At 45.3% G+C, this 17,130-nt stretch overlaps 1 protein-coding gene across 1 annotated transcript in view; it reads left to right on the top strand.

Annotated features, from left to right (window-relative positions):
* Positions 1-652: 652 nt before the first annotated feature.
* Positions 653-17,130, top strand: part of LOC140725863 (galectin-3-binding protein-like) — a 74,061-nt gene continuing 57,583 nt past the window's right edge. Inside the window, exons 1-3 of the mRNA XM_073041808.1 lie at positions 653-757; positions 3,544-3,634; positions 4,861-5,052. Of these exons, the coding sequence (XP_072897909.1) occupies positions 653-757; positions 3,544-3,634; positions 4,861-5,052 (388 nt within the window). The remainder of the gene's footprint in view (positions 758-3,543; positions 3,635-4,860; positions 5,053-17,130) is intronic.

Genomic DNA, 17,130 nt, shown 5'->3' with positions numbered 1-17,130 from the left:
TCTCTTTACCGTTCTCAGAGTCGGTTGTCCAGCCTGGTGGCTAGGGAGATCACCGAATCCAGGCTGTTGGTGTCATCCCTAGCTGCCAACTCGTCCTTTACCTTGTCACAGAGGCCTTGCCGGAATACCTCCTGGAGTGCCTCATCATTCCAGCCCGAGTCGGCCGCTAGCGTCCGGAACTCCACAGAGTATTCGGCAACACTGCGTGAGCCTTGACGGAGGGTGAGTAGATGCTTAGCAGCATCTTTACCGTGGACGGAATGGTCAAAAATCTTCCTTTTTTCTGAAATGAATGTGGGGAAGGAAGAGCAGGTCTCTGGCTGCTTATCCCAAATCATGGTGGCCCAAACTAAGGCATTTCCTTGCAACAACCCCATAATGTAAGCTATTTTCGATCTGTCCGTGACGGACGTGAATGGCTGCTGCTCGAACACCAAGGAGCATTGCAGTAGAAAAGGCCAGCACTTCCCCAGATCTCCGGCATAGGGTTCTGGTTCAGGTATGTGCGGCTCTCTTAACGGATGTGTTGTTGACGCATCGGGCATTGCCCCTACAGGCTGTCTAAACTGGTCAGACAGAGTTCCCGGAGTCGACGGGGTAAGATGGGTGGATACTCGGTCGACCTATTCACTGACCTTTCTTACGTTCACTGATGAGAACGGAGGTTCTCCATGACATCCCGGAGCAGCTGATCATGCAGGCCCAGTCGGGAGCCCTGGCTGGTGAGGGCTTGTTGCAGGGGATTCGTGTCCACTGGGTTCGTTATGGCCAGTTTGTTCTGTTGTCCGGAGCGACTGAGCAGAACCCAAGTGCAGGACACAGGCGTGGAGATTGAGTTGGGGATGCTGGCGCAGATGTGAACGTTGAACAGCAAACTGGAGGAATCTTGACACAGAGCTCTGATATGGAGTCTTGACACGGAGATAGGGTTTTCATGGAATATCTTGAAACTGGATCTGAACTTAGAACAAACAGTTCTAAGCAGTCGAGAAATGAAGTTATCACATAGGAATAGACCAACAAACTAGCAACCTGTGATAGTGACACCATCGTATTTATTTCACAGTTTCTGATGAAAGCCAGGTGTACTGTAATTGAGTAAACTAGCAGTAATTGGAGATCTAATGACTGAAATTAGGACATAATCAGGGAGAAAGGAGCATTAAAGGGGAACAGCCAACTGGAACCATGACAGTAGGCATTATATTTTCTTTTTTTATATATATTTACAGCTCTGTGGGTTCAAATGCTCCAATTAATTTTTCTTTTTGAAATGGTTGGCCTGGAGTTTTGTAGTGGGAGGGTGGGGAGGATATTTACTTCATATGATTTTATTTTGCATGCTTTTTCCTTATTGTTATGAATTATGTATTAGACATGTTTGATTTGCACTGTATGAATCTCCATTTTGTTGATGGTTTTTTGTAGTTGTATTGTAGAAACTCATTTAAAAAATTAATTTAAAAAAAAATATATAAAGCGGAAGAGGGTAGCTAAAGTCAACGTAGGTCCCTTGGAAGATGAGAAGGGGAAATTGATATTGGGTGATAAGGGAATGGCTGAGATATTGAATGACTATTTTGTGTCAGTCTTCACGGTGGAGGATATGTCTGATATGCCAAAGAATGATGTTATGGACGAAATGGGAGGTGAGCACCTCGATAAAATCACTGTCACTAAAGAGATAGTGATGAGCAAACTAGGGGCCTAAAGGTAGATAAGTCCCCTGGTCCTGATGGGATACATCCCAGGGTGCTGAGGGAATTGGCAGAGGTTAGAGTAGATGCATTGGTAATCATTTACCAAAATTCTCTAGACTCTGGGCAGGTCCCAGCGGATTGGTAGACAGAAAATGTCACGCCACTTTTTAAAAAAAGATGTAGGCAAAAGACAGGCAACTAGAGGCCAGTTAGCTTAAAATCTGTAGTCGGGGAAAATGCTTGAAACTGTCATTAAGAAAGAAATATTGAAACATTTAGAAAGGAGTGGTTCCATTAGACAGATACAGCATGGATTCATAAAGGGCAGGTCCTGTTTGACAAACTTACTGGAGTTCTTTGAGGACATAATGAGTGCTGTGGACAGAGAGGAGCAGGTGGATGTCATATACTTGGATTTCCAGAAGGCATTCAATAAGTTGCCACACACACAGACTTATAAATAAGACACGGATGCATGGAGTTGGAGGAAGTGTATTGGCATGGATACACTTGGTTAACCAATAGAAGGCAGAGAGTTGGTATAAATTCTCCAGTTGGTATAATTTCTCCAGTCAGTGGTGAGTGGGGTGCTGCAGGGGTCAGTGCTGGGCCCACAGCTGTTTACCATTTACATTGATGATTTGGAAGAGGGGACTGAGTGTAGCGTAGCAAAATTTGCTAATGACACTAAACTGAGTGGAAATGCAAATTGTACAGAGGATGTGGAGAGTCTGCAGAGGGATATAGATAGGTTAAGTGAGTGGGCCAAGGTCTGGCAGATGGGATACAATGTTGGCAAATGTGAGATCATCCACTTTGGAAGGAATAACAGAAGAGCAGATTATTATTTAAATGGTAAAAGATTGCAGCATGCTGTTGTGCAGAGGGACTTGGGAGTGCTTGTACATGAATCGCAAAATGTTGGCTTGTAGGTACAACAGGTTATTAAGAAGGCAAACGGAATGTTGGCGTTCATTGCTAGACGGATTGAATTCAAGAGCAGGGAGGTCATGCTGCAACTATACTGGGTACTGATGAGACCGCACCTGGAGTACTGTGTGCAGTTCTGGTCTCCATACTTGAGGAAGGATATACTGGCTTTGGAGGCAGTGCAGAAGAGGTTCACCAGGTTGATTCTAGAGATGAAGGGGTTAACTTATGAGGAGAGATTGAGTCGCCTGGGACTATACTCACTGGAATTCAGAAGAATGAGAGGGGATCTTATAGAAACATACAAAATTTTGAAATGGATAGATAAGATAGAAGTAGGAAAGTTGTTTCCATTGGTAGGTGAGACTAGAACTAGGGGACATTGCCTCAAGATTCAGGGGAGAAGAAATAGGATGGAAATGAGGAGAAATTGTTTTTCCCAGGGAGTGGTGGATCTGTGGAATTCTCTGCCCGGGGAAGCAGTTGAGGCTTGTTCACTATAATACGAGGGGTGATTGATAAGTTCGTAGCCTAAGGTCCATTTTCTCAGATGGTGCTTACTTGCAATTTTCAATTATCTGAAACAGAAATACCACAAAAGTTATTAACTTCAAACTTTCTGCATAATCATTCAAACAGTTGAACTACACGTGCATGTAACGAGAGCTGTATAACTCATCTCCTTCTACATTAGGCCACAAACTTATCAATCACCCCTTGTATATTTAAGATACAGTTAGATAGATTTTTACATAGTAGGGGAATTAAGGGTTATGGGGAAAAGGCAGGTAGATGGAGCTGAGTTTACGGACAGATCAGCCATGATCTTATTGAATGATGAGGCAGGCTCGATGGGCCGGATGGCCTGCTCCTACTCCTATTTCTTATGTTCTTATGTTCATTGCTCCTGTAGTCCAAAACCAGCAGCCTTGCGGCTGTCCATTCATTGGAAACACCTGCGTACTTTGGCCTCAGAGATGACCAAGCTGCAGTTCACATCATCTGTAGCTCTCTTCAGGGGCTCAGTGCTGGGAACATCGAATCAAGCGTAAAAAAATATTTAGTTCATCTGGGAGAGAGGCAGCGATGTTAGAAACTCCATTGCATTTAGCTTTAAAGACTGCAATGATGTGCAGACCTTGCTATAAGCTCTGTGTGTTGTTGGTGGAGAGCTGAGTGAATCTTGTCCCTGTGTTGTTTTTTGCTGCTGTTGGGAGGTCAGTATGTAAGTGCCATCAGGGCCCTTTTACCCTTTACGTTTCTTAATTCAACCCACAAGGATTCAACATCTTCTGATTCTGCTTCATCTTTCTACTGATTTACTATCATATTTCACCAGCAGAGCCACGTCACCTGTTCTGCCTTTCTTCCTGTCCCTCTGATACAACGTGTAACCTTGGACATTCAGCTGCAAACTGCAATCATCCTTCGGTCACGATTCAGTAATAGCCTCAACATCATACCTGACAATCTGTAGAAGTGCAACAAGATCATCCACCTTATTTCTTATACTCCATGCATTGAGACTGGGCTACACACACCAAGACCGGGACATGGACACGGGAAACAGGATGCGGGAACTGGGACACGGACGTGGGAAACAGGGACACGAACGCGGGAACTAGAACACGGACCGGGAACCGGGACACAGACACAGGAACTGGAGCATTGACATGTGTGAACTGGAGCATGAACATGAGACTGGGACATGGGACAAAGAAATGAGACTGGACTACGGACACTGGAACCGGGATATGGACATAGGAACTGGGACATGGACGCAGGAACTGGGCCATGGACACAGATATGATGTGATGACATAGGGAGTGTCACTGGAGCACGGACACACGTGCGAAGTGGGGCACGGACACGGGAACTGGGACCATAAGAGCATAAGACTATAAGATATAGGAGCAGAAGTAGGCCATTCAGCCCATCGAGACTGCTCTGCCATTCAGTCATGGGCTGATCCAATTCTTCCAGTCATCCCCACTCCCTTACCTTCTGCCCATAACTTTTGATTTCCTGGCTAATCAAGAACCTATCTATCTCTGCCTTAAATGCACCCAATGACTTGGCCAACTGATGCAGGATCTGGGGCGTGAGCATAGACGTGAGACTGGGGCCCAGACATAGGTACTGGGATGTGGATTTGGAACATTAACACTGACATGGGACTTGGACGAGAACACAGTACTGGTTTCTCAAGCTGACGTGTGCTTGTTCCCAGGGCTGGAGTCCGGAGATCTGCGTCTGTCCGGCGGCCGACTGCCCAGCGAGGGCCGTGTGGAGGTTTACTACGATGGAGAGTGGGGCACCGTGTGTGATGATGGTTGGGACCTCACTGATGCTCACGTTGTCTGCCGCAGCCTTGGCTACCTCAATGCCACGGAGGCTGCAATCGGAGGCGTCTTCGGATCAGGTGAGGGATCTGGGTGGGGATTTGTTTATCCCTGTGGTCACCAGAGGCAGTGCCAGATTAGGTGGGAGGGGGCCTGGTGGGTGGGGATAGTGGATTTGTGTATCTCTCTGGTCACCAGAGGGAGGGCCAGGTCAGGGGAGGAGACCAGGTGGGGTTTTTTAAATTGGTAAGTGAGACTAGAACTAGGGGACCTTGCCTCAAGATTCAGGGGAGAAGATTTAGGATGGAGATGAACCATAGAACCATACAACCATAGAACACTACAGCACAGAAAACAGGCCCTTCTAGTCTGTGCCGAAACTTTATTCTGCTAGTCCCATTGACCTGCACCCAGTCCATAACCCTCCAGACCTCTCCCATCCATGTATCTATCCAATTTATTCTTAAAACTTAAGAGTAAGCCCGCATTTATTACATCAGATGGCAACTCGTTCCAAAGTCCCACCATTCTCTGAGTGAAGAAGTTCCCCCTAATGTTCCCCCTAAACCTTTCCCCTTTCACCCTGAAGCCATGTCCTCGCATATTTATCTCTCCTAATCTAAGTGGAACCTACTCACATTTACTCTGTCTATACCCCTCATAATTTTGTAAACCTCTATCAAATCCCCCTCATTCTTCTATGCTCCAAGGAATAAAGTCCCAACGTGTTCAATCTTTCCCTGTAACTCAACTCCTGAAGATCAGGCAACATCCTAGTAAATCTTCTCTGCACGCTTTCAATCTTACTGATATCCTTTAGGTGACCAGAACTGCACACAATATTCCAAATTTGGCCTCACCAATGTCTTATACAACCTCACCATAACATCCCAACTCCTATACTCAATATTTTGATTTATGAATGCCAGGATGCCAGAAGCCTTCTTTACAACCCTGTCTACCTGTAACGCCACTTTCAGGGAATTATGTATCTGAACTCCCAGATCCCTTTGTTCCTCCGCACTCCTCAATGCCCTACCATTTACTGTGTATGTCCTACCTTGATTTGTCTTTCTAAAATGCAACACCTCACACTTGTCTGCATTAAATTCCATCTGCCATTTTCTGGCCCATTTTTCCAGTTGGTCCAGATCCCTCTGCAAGCTTTGAAAGCCTTCCTCGCTGTCCACAATGCCTCCAATCTTAGTGTCATCAGCAAACTTACTGATCCAATTTACCACATTATCATCTAGATCATTGATCTAGACAACAAACAACAATGGTCCCAGCATAGATCCCTGAGGCACACCACTAGTCACAGGCCTCCAGTCTGATAAGCAATCATCCACTAACACTCTGTCTTCTCCCACACAGCCAATTTTGAATCCAGTTTACAACCTCTCCATGGACACCTAGTGTCTGAACCTTCTGAACTAACCTCCCATGTGGGATCTTGTCAACGGCCTTACTAAAGTCCATGTAGACAACATCCACAGCCTTTCCTTCATCTACTTTCTTGGTAACCTCCTCAAAAAACTCTACAAGATTCGTTAAACATGATCTACCATGCACAAAGCCATGTGAACTATCCTTAATCATCCCTTGCAAATGATTGCCAGAACAGGACACAGATTCAGAATGAGAAGGCAGCGGGAGAGCACCTAAGGATTTCCAGCGGGAAGACATTTTCAGTTATCAGGGGAAAAGAGAGGCCAGACTGCACAGGCGTGTGACATCAGCCAGTTGAGCATGAACAGTTTACATTTGAGCGTTTCCAGCGGGCTATGTTGGGAGCGGGCAGCGGAGTGAGGGGCAGCAGAGTGAAAGGGCTTTGGCTCCATGGGTTTTGGCGGTAACGGGACGAGTTGAGGCAGTTGTTAATTGCAAAAGGAAGTAGTATGTGTATGAGGCCAGTTTTCTGTGGTCGGTGTCAGATGTGGGAGGTCCTGGAGTGTCCCGGCATCCCGGACGGCCACATCTGCACTCGGTGCATCGAGATGCAGCTCCTAAGGGACCGTGTTAGGGAACTGGAGCTGCAGATCGATGACCTTCATCTGGTCAGGGAGAGTGAGGAGGTGTTAGAGAGGAGTTACAGGCAGGTGGTCACTCCGGGGCTATGGGGGACAGAGAAATGGGTCACAGTCAGGAGAGGGAAGGGGAAGAGTCAGGTACTAGGGAGTACCCCAGTGGCTGTACCCCTTGACAATAAGTACTCCTGTTTGAGTACTGTTGGGGGGGGACAGCCTTCCTGGGGGAAGCGAGAGTGGCCGTGACGCTGGCACGGAGTCTGGCCCTGTGGCTCAGAAGGGTAGCAGGGAAAGGAAGAGGAAGGCAGTAGTGATAGGGGACTCTATAGTTAGGGGGTCTGACAGGCGATTCTGTGGATGCAGGAAAGAAACTCGGATGGTAGTTTGCCTCCCAGATGCCAGGGACCGGTATATTTCTGATCATGTCCAAGATATCCTGCGGTGGGAGGGAGAACAGCCAGAGGTCGTGGTACATATTGGTACCAATGACATAGGTAGGAAGAGGGAAGAGGTCCTGAAAGAAGACTACAGGAAGTTAGGAAGGAAGTTGAAAAGCAGGATCTCAAAGGTAGTAATCTCGGGATTACTGCCTGTGCCACGCGACAGTGAGAATAGGAATAGAATGAGGTGGAGGATAAATGCGTAGCCGAGGGAATGGAGCAGGGGGCAGGGATTCAGATTTCTGGATCATTGGGACCTCTTTTGGGGTGGGTGTGACCTGTACAAAAAGGATGGGTTGCACTTGAATCCCAAGGGGACCAATATCCTGGCGGGCAGGTTTGATAGAGCTGTTGGGGAGGGTTTAAACTAGTTTGGCAGGGGGGTGGGAATCAGAATGTGAGTGCAGGGATTAAGGTAGAAGGACAAGGGCTTGATGCTAAGAGTTCTGAGTTGATGAGGAAGGACAGGCAGGGGACAGAACATAATTGTAGCCAGTTAAAGGGGTTGAAATGTGTCTATTTCAATGCTAGGAGTATTAGAAACAAAGAGGATGAACTTAGAGCATGGATTAGTACGTGGAACTACGATGTTGTGGCCGTTACTGAAACTTGGTTGGAGAAAGGGCAGGATTGGATGATGCAGGTCCCGGGGTTCAGGTGTTTTAAAAGGAATAGGACGGGAGGTAGAAAAGGGTGGGGGGGGAGTGGCATTGCTGGTCAGGGATAGTATCACGTCTATAGAAAGGGAGGGCGCTACAGAAGGAGTGTCCTTGGAGTCAGTCTGGGTGGAAGTCAGAAATAGCAAGGGATCAATCACTGTGCTAGGAGTAGTCTATAGGCCCCCAAATAGCCCTCGGGACACCGAGGAGCAGATAAGCAGGCAGATTTTAGAATGGTGCAGGAAATACAGGGTAGTAGTTATGGGTGATTTCAACTTCCCTCATCTTGACTGGCACCTCCTGAGTGCAAGGGGGATAGATGGGGCTGAATTTGTCAGTTGTGTTCAAGAAGGATTTCTGACACAGTACGTGGACCAGCCAACGAGAGGAGAGGCTATACTGAATCTAGTTCTGGGTAATGAACCTGGTCAGGTGACAGACCTCTTGGTGGGGAAGCATTTTGGTGAGAGTGACCACAACTCCCTTAGCTTCAGCATAGCTATGGAAAGGGATAAAATCAGACGAAATGGTAAAGTGCTTAACTGGGGAAGGGCTAACTTTGAAGGGATGAGGCAGGAACTAGCGAGAGTAAATTGGAAACAGATGTTCAAAGGGGAAAGCACAGAAGTAATGTGGGAGAAGTTTAGGGACCACTTGAGTTGGGTTCAGGATAGGTTTGTCCCACTGAGGCAAGGAAAAAATATCACCAAGACCAAGGAGATGGTGGTGGACTTTAGGAGATCTAGGCCTCATATGGAGCCAGTGATCATTAATGGAGAATGTGTGGAGCAGGTTAAGACCTACAAGTATCTGGGAGTACAGTTAGACAAGAAGCTAGACTGGACTGCCAACACAGATGCCTTGTGCAGGAAGGCACAGAGTCGACTGTACTTCCTAAGAAGGTTGGCGTCATTCAATGTCTGTAGTGAGATGTTGAAGATGTTCTATAGGTCAGTTGTGGAGAGCGCCCTCTTCTTTGTGGTGGCGTGTTGGGGAGGAAGCATTAAGAAGAGGGACGCCTCACGTCTTAATAAGCTGGTAAGGAAGGCGGGCTCTGTCGTGGGCAAAGTACTGGAGAGTTTAACATCGGTAGCTGAGCGAAGGGCGCTGAGTAGGCTACGGTCAATTATGGATAACTCTGAACATCCTCTACATAGCACCATCCAGAGACAGAGAAGCAGTTTCAGCGACAGGTTACTATCGATGCAATGCTCCTCAGACAGGATGAAGAGGTCAATACTCCCCAATGCCATTAGGCTTTACAATTCTACCGCCAGGACTTAAGAACTTTTTAAAAGCTATTATTAATGCTTTTTGAGATAGTGATTTAGATGCATATCATATTTTTTACTGAGTTAAGTATTGTATGTAATTAGTTTTGCTACAACAAGTGTATGGGACATTGGAAAAAAAGTTGAATTTCCCCATGGGGATGAATAAAGTATCTATCTATCTATATATCTAGGAAAAGGGAACCATGGCTGACGAAACATGTGAGGCAACTCGTCAAGAGGAAAAAGGAAGCATATGTTAAATATAAGAAGCAGGAAGTAGGAGGGGCTCATGAGAAATATAGGGTAGCCAGGAAGGAGCTAAAGAAAGGACTTAGGAGAGCTCGAAGGGGGCATGAGAAGGCCTTGGCATGTAGGATTAAGGAGAACCCCAAACCCTATGCGTATGTGAAGAATAGGAGGATGACGAGAACGAAGGTGGGACCGCTAAAGAATAAAGAGGGCAACATGTGCCTGGAAGTGGAGGAGGTTGGGGAAGTCCTAAATAAATACTTTGCTTCAGTATTCACAAGGGAAAAGGATCTTGATCAGGATGAGGTTGAAGTTGAGCGGGCTGGAGTGCTGGACAATGTAGAGATTAAGGAAGAAGTGCTGGATCTTCTTAAAAACATTAAGATTGATGTTCCCTGTGAATTGATCATGGGGAACAAAGACATGGCAGACCAATTGAATAACTACTTTGGTTCTGTCTTCACTATGGAGGACATATATAATCTTCCGGAAATAGTAGGGTCTAGTGAGATGGAGGAACTGAGGGAAATACATGTTAGTAGGGAAGTGGTGTTAGGTAAATTGAAGGGATTAAAGGCAGATAAATCCCCAGGGTCAGATGGTCTGCATCCCAGAGTGCTTAAGGAAATAGCCCAAGAAATAGTGGATGCATTAGTGATAATTTTTCAAAACTCCTTAGATTCTGGATTAGTTCCTGAGGATTGGAGGGTGGCTAATGTAACCCCACATTTTAAAAAAGGAGGGAGAGAGAAACTGGGGAATTATAGACCGGTTAGCCTGACATCGGTGGTGGGGAAAATGCTGGAGTTGGTTATCAAAGATGTGATAACAGCACATTTATAAAGAGGTGAAATCATCGGACAAAGTCAGCATGGAATTATGAAAGGAAGGTCATGTCTGACGAATCTTATAGAATTTTTTGAAGATGTAACTAGTAGAGTGGATAGGGGAGAACCAGTGGATGTGGTATATTTGGATTTTTAAAAGTCTTTTGACAAGGTCCCACACAGGAGATTAGTGTGCAAACTTAAAGCACACGGTATTGGGGGTATGGTATTGATGTGGATAGAGAATTTGTTGGCAAACAGGAAGCAAAGAGTGGGAATAAATGGGACCTTTTCAGATTGGCAGGCGGTGACTAGTGGGGTACCACAAGGCTCAGTGCTGGGACCCCAGTTGTTTACAATATATATTAATGATTTAGATGAGGGAATTAAATGCAGCATCTCCAAGTTTGCAGACAACACGAAGCTGGACGGCAGTGTTAGCTGTGAGGAGGATGCTAGGAGGATGCAGGGTGACTTGGATAGGTTAGGTGAGTGGGCAAATTCATGGCAGATGCAATTTAATGTGGATAAATGTGAGGTTATCCTGTTTGGTTGCAGGAACAGGAAAACGGATTATTATCTGAATGGTGGCTGATTAGGAAAAGGGGAGATGCAACGAGACCTGGGTGTCATTGTACACCAGTCATTGAAAGTGGGCATGCAGGTACAGCAGGCGGTGAAAAAGGCAAATGGTATGTTGGCATTCATAGCAAGAGGATTCGAGTACAGGAGCAGGGAGGTTCTACTGCAGTTGTATAAGGCCTTGGTGAGACCACAGCTGGAGTATTGTGTGCTGTTTTGGTCCCCTAATCTGAGGAAAGACATTCTTGCCATAGAGGGAGTACAAAGAAGGTTCTCCAGATTGATTCCCGGGATGGCAGGACTTTCATAAGAAGAAAGACTGGATCGACTAGGCTTATACTCACTGGAATTTAGAAGATTGAGGGGGGATCTTATCGAAACGTATAAAATTCTAAAGGGATTGCACAGACTAGATGCAGGGAGATTGTTTCCGATGTTGGGGGAGTCCAGAACAAGGGGTCACAGTTTAAGGATAAAGGGGAAGCCTTTTAGGACCGAAATGAGGAAAAACTTCTTCACACAGAGAGTGGTGAATCTGTGGAATTCTCTGCCACAGGAAACAGTTGAGGCCAGTTCATTAGCTATATTTAAGCGGGAGTTAGATATGGCCCTTGTGGCTAAAGGGATCAGGGGGTATGGAGAGAAAGCAGGTGCAGGGTTCTGAGTTGGATGATCAGCCATGATCGTACTGAATGGCGGTGCAGGCTCGAAGGGCTGAGAGGACTACTACTGCACCTATTTTCTATGTTCTATGTTTCTATGATAAATCCCCAGGGCCGGATATGATACACCCCAGGTTGTCGTGGGAATTGAGAGAAGAGATCGCAGGAGCATTAGCTATGATCTTTGAATCCTCTTTGGCTACAGGGGAAGTGCCGGAGGACTGGAGAATGGCTAATGTAGTTCCCTTGTTTAAAAAAGGTATTAGGGAGAAACCTGGGAACTATAGACTGGTGAGTCTTACGTCAGTGGTCTGAAAACTATTGAAAAGGATTCTTAAGGATAGGATCTACTAGCATTTGGAGAAGTACAGTCTATTCATGGATAGTCAACATGGCTTTGTGAAGGGAAGATCGTGCCTCATGAGCCTGATTGAGTTTTTTGAAGAGGTAACAAAAGAAATTGATGAGGGTAGGGCAGTGGATGTGATCTACATGGACTTCAGCAAGGCATTTGACAAGATCCCTCATGAGAGACTCATCCAGAAAGACATGAGGCAAGGGATAAGTGGAACCTTGGCTGCTTGGATAAAAAATTGGCTTAAAGGAAGAAAGCAGAGGGTAGTTGTGGAAGGAAAGTATTCTGCCTGGAGGTCGGTGACTAGTGGAGTGCCGCAGGGTTCTGTCTTGGGACCCCTGCTATTTGTGATTTTTATAAATGACCTGGATGAAGAGGCGGAAGGATGGGTGAGTAAATTTGCGGATGACACGAAGATTGGAGGAGTTGTGGATGGAGCTGTAGGTTGTCGAAGGTTACAAGAGGATATAGACAGGCTGCAGAGTTGGGCAGAAAAATGGCAGATGGAGTTCAATCCAGACAAGTGTGAGGTGATGCATTTTGGAAGGACAAACCAGAAGACTGAGTACAGGATTAATGGTCAGTTACTTAAAAGTGTGGATGAACAAAGGGACCTTGGGGTTCAAATCCATACATCCCTCAAGGTCACTGCACAGGTTGATAGGGTAGTTAAGAAGGCCTATGGGATGCTAGGCTTCATTAACAAGGGGATTGAGTTCAAGAGTAGAGAGGTCATGTTGCAACTCTACAAATCTCTGGTGAGACCGCACTTAGAGTATTGTGTTCACTTCTGGTCACCTCATTATAGGAAGGATGTGGAAGCTATGGAGAGGGTGCAGAGGAGATTTACCAGGATGTTGCCTGGTTTGGAGAACGAGTCATATGAAGCAAGGTAGCAGAGCTGGGACTTTTATCTTTGAAGCGTAGAAGAAAGAGAAGGGACTTGATAGAGGTCTACAAGATTATGAGAGGCATAGATAGGGTGGATAGTCAGTACCTGTTTCCCAGGGCACCAATAGCAAACACCAGAGGGCATATGTACAAAATTAAGGGAGGGAAGTTTAGGGGAGACATCAGGGGTAAGTTTTTTACACAGAGAGTTGTGATTGCCTGGAATGACTTGCCAGGGATGGTGGTGGAGGCTAAAACATTAGGAGTATTTAAAAACCTCTTGGACAGGCACATGGATGAAAGAAAAATGGAGGGTTATGGGGTAGTGTGGATTTAGTAATTTTTTTAAGGATTATATGGGTCAGCACAACATGGAGGGCTGAAGGGCCTGTACTGTGCTGTAGTGTTCTATGGTTCTATGGTTTAAGGCACTGGGGAGTAGGTACAGAGCAGTTGTCAGGGGTACATTTTTTACTCAACGAGTGGTGAGAGCGTGGAATGGGCTGCCGGCAACAGTGGTGGAGGCGGATATAATAGGGTCTTTTAAGAGACTTTTTAATAGGTGCATGGAGCTTAGACAAATAGAGGGTTATGTGTAAGACTAGTAATTTCTAATGTAGGGACATGTTCGACACTACTTTGTGGGCTGAAGGGCCTGTATTGTGCTGTAGGTTTTCTATGTTTCTATACATGTACTTGAAAAAGCTTTTACTATCCACTTTGATATTATTTGTTAGCTTGCTTTCATATTTCATATTTTCCCTTCTAATGATTCTTTTTGTTGTTCTCTGTAGGTTTTTAAAAACTTCCGAATCCTCTCTCTTCCCACTAATATTTGCTTTGTTGTATGCCCTTTCTTTTGCTTTTACAATAGTATTGACATCCCTTGTCAGCCATGGTTGGACTATTTTACCATTTGAGTATTTCTTCGTTTTTGGAATATGTCCTCCACCTTCATCTTATTTCCCAGAAACTCACGCCATTGCTGCTCTGCTGACATCCTGCCAGTAGCTTCTTCCAATTTACTTTGGCCAGCTCCTCTCTCATACAACTGTAATTTCCCTTACTTCACTGAAATACTGCTACATCAGAGTTTACTTTCTCCTTATCAAATTTCAAGTTGAACTCAATCATATTGTGATCACTGTCTCCTGAGGGTTCTTTTACCTTAAGCTCTCTAATCGCCTCCAGTTCATTACATAACTCCCAATCCAGTATAGCTGATCCCCTAGTTGGCTCAACAACAAACTGGTCTAAAAAGCCATCTCTTAGGCATTTAACAAAATCACTCCTGAGATCCATTACTAACCTGATTTTCCCAATCGACCTGCATGTTAAAATTTCCCATGACTACCATAACATTGCCCTTTAGACATCTTTTCTATTTCCTGTTGTAATCTGTGGTCCACCTCCCAGCCACTGTTGGGAGGCCTGTATATAACTGCCATCAGTGTCCTTTTACCCTGCAGTTTCTTAATTCAACCCACAAAGATTCAACATCTTCCAATCCTATGTCACATCTTTCTACTGATTTGATGCCATTCTTTACCAGTAGAGCTACAGCACCCCCCTGTCTACCTTCCTATTCCTCCGATATAACGTGTAACCTTGGACATTCAGCTCCCAACTACAACCGTCCTTCAGCCACGATTCAGTGATGGGTACAATATCATACCTGGCAACCTGTAATACTGGAACAAGATCATCTACCTTATTTCTTATACTCCATGCATTGAGATATAACATCTTGAGTAAACACGAGGAAATCTGGAAATTCAAACAACAACACACACAAAATGCTGGTAGAACACAGCAGGCTAGGCATCATCTATAGGGAGAAGCGATGTCAAAGTTTCGGGCTGAGACCCTTCGTCAGGACTAACCAAAAGGAAAGATAATAAGAGATTTGAAAGTAGTGGGAGGAGGGGGAAATGCGAAATGATAGGAGTAGACCGGAGGGGGTGGGATGAAGCTAAGAGCTGGAAAGGTGATTGGCGAAAGTGATACAGAGCTGGAGAAGGGAAAGGATCATGGGACGGGAGGCCTCAGGAGAAAGAAAGGGGGGGGGGAAGCACCAGAGGGAGATGGAGAACAGGCAAACAACTAAATATGTCAGGGATGGGGTAAGAAGGGGAGGAGGGGCATTAATGGAAGTTAGAGAAGTCAATGTTCATCTTGAGTACTATATTTGCATGCTTAATGTACTGATACTCACCCTGTCAGTCTGACTGCATGCTATTTTTACTTTTTTACCATCCGTCCTATCCTGAGTTCCATCACTCCCGTTCCACCCCCCCCCAGCCAAATTAGTTTAAACCCTCCCCAACAGTGCTAACAAACCTGTCCATGATAACATTGGTCCCCCTGGGATTGAGGTGTAACCCATCCCTTTTGAACAGGTCATACCTCCCCAGAAGAGATCTCACTGATGCAGGAATCTGGAGCCCTGTCCCCTGCACCAGCTTCTCAGCCATGCATTTATCTGCTATGCATCTATACTTTTGATACAATGTGCATCCTTGGACATTAAGCTCCTGGCTATAATCTTAAGAATCAAGTGATTCTTAACTGAAACTACTGTAGCTGCCTCAAGCACTTCTGACACTTGTTCCATATCCTCAGCATCCTCTGCATGAAAAAGATGCCCTCAGGTTCCTTTTAAGCCTTTCCCCTCTCACGCTAGGTCTTTGCCCCCTAGCTTTGGATTCCCTACCCTGCAAAGTACCATCCACCTGGGCCAAGGCAGACCTGCTGATTTCTAAGAGAACCTACTCACTCCATCGCCACCCTTTCACTCTTGGGATTTGAAGATCCATCTCTATGCTCTCTTTGTTCTCCTGATTTCTCTTTGAAGAGCATGTTTGTTCTTTTGCAAGGAATTCACTCGTCCCCAACCACTTAAACACAATGTATGCTTTTTATCCTTGACCAGAGCCTCAATTTCTTTCATCATTCTCGAAACTTGCCAGGTTTATCCTTCACCCTGTCAGGACCATGCTGTTCCTGGACACTTAAATCAGATTCTTAAAAACACACACAAAATTCTGGAGGACATCGGCAGCATCGATAGAGAGACCATTCTTCAAGTCTGCGAAGAAAGGGCCTCAGTCTAAAGCGCTGACTGTTAATTCCTCTCCATCGATGTTGCCTGACTTGCTTGTTCCTCCAGCATTTTGTGTGTGTCGCTCTGGAATTCAGCATCTACAGAATCTCCTGCATTTAATCACACTCTTAAAAACCTCCTACTTGCCATTCATTCCTTTCCCTTCAAACAGCCTCACCCAATCGATTTTCTAGATCTTTCATAATTCCCTCAAAGTTAACCCTGCTGCAGTTTAGGACCCTAACCTGTGGAACTGGTCTATCCTTTTGCATCACACTTATAAAACTAATAGAATATGGTCACTAAAGCCAAAGTGCTCTGTGATTGCCATCATAGTTATCGGCCCTGCCTCATTCCTCAAGAGAAACAGAATCAAATGCAGGGTGGAGGCGGGGTGTGTGGAGGGGACATGGTTGACAACACGCCCCTGCATTTCTAATAACCTGTACTGTTTATTGTTCTTTGTTAAAATGCTTTTATGGGATTATAGTGGGAACTTCCAGTTCATTTATTGTTACATTTTAGCCTGGGTTATACAATTATTCACTTGTGTATTTGTGCATCACCCTTACTGCAACTGGGGTGTGTAATAATCACCTCAGCTGTCTGTATGAGACTGAGCTGTTCTTTCTCTGAGTCATAGCGGCTGGTCTGTAAAACTGTCGTTGAGGTGTACAAGCTTCCTTGTCTGTCACCGACTGCTCACTACAGTATTATCACTCCCTTACATGCAATGGTACAGTGTAAAGATGGAAAATTACAAAATAAATAATAGTGTAAAAATGAGCTGAGGAAATGAGTGTAAGAATTTGGAAGTCATGCTGCAGCCATATAAAATGTTGGTGTGAGCACATTTGGAATACCACATGGAAGTCCACTCCCCTCTCTAAAGGACGGATGTGATAATGCAGAAGAGTGTTCTGGTCTGAAGGGTTTGAATTATCAGAAGAGAATGGGTGGGCAGGAACTGTTTTACCTGGAGCAAAGGAGACTGAAAGGTGACACGATGGATGTGTAAAATGACGAGAGGCACAGAAAGGGTAGATAGTGTGTGTGTTTCCCACGGTACGGGCGTAGGAAACAAAAAGG

The sequence above is a fragment of the Hemitrygon akajei genome, chromosome 4 (assembly GCF_048418815.1).
Source record: "Hemitrygon akajei chromosome 4, sHemAka1.3, whole genome shotgun sequence".
Classification (NCBI taxonomy): Eukaryota; Metazoa; Chordata; class Chondrichthyes; order Myliobatiformes; family Dasyatidae; genus Hemitrygon; species Hemitrygon akajei.
This window is presented reverse-complemented; position numbering and strand designations above follow the sequence as displayed.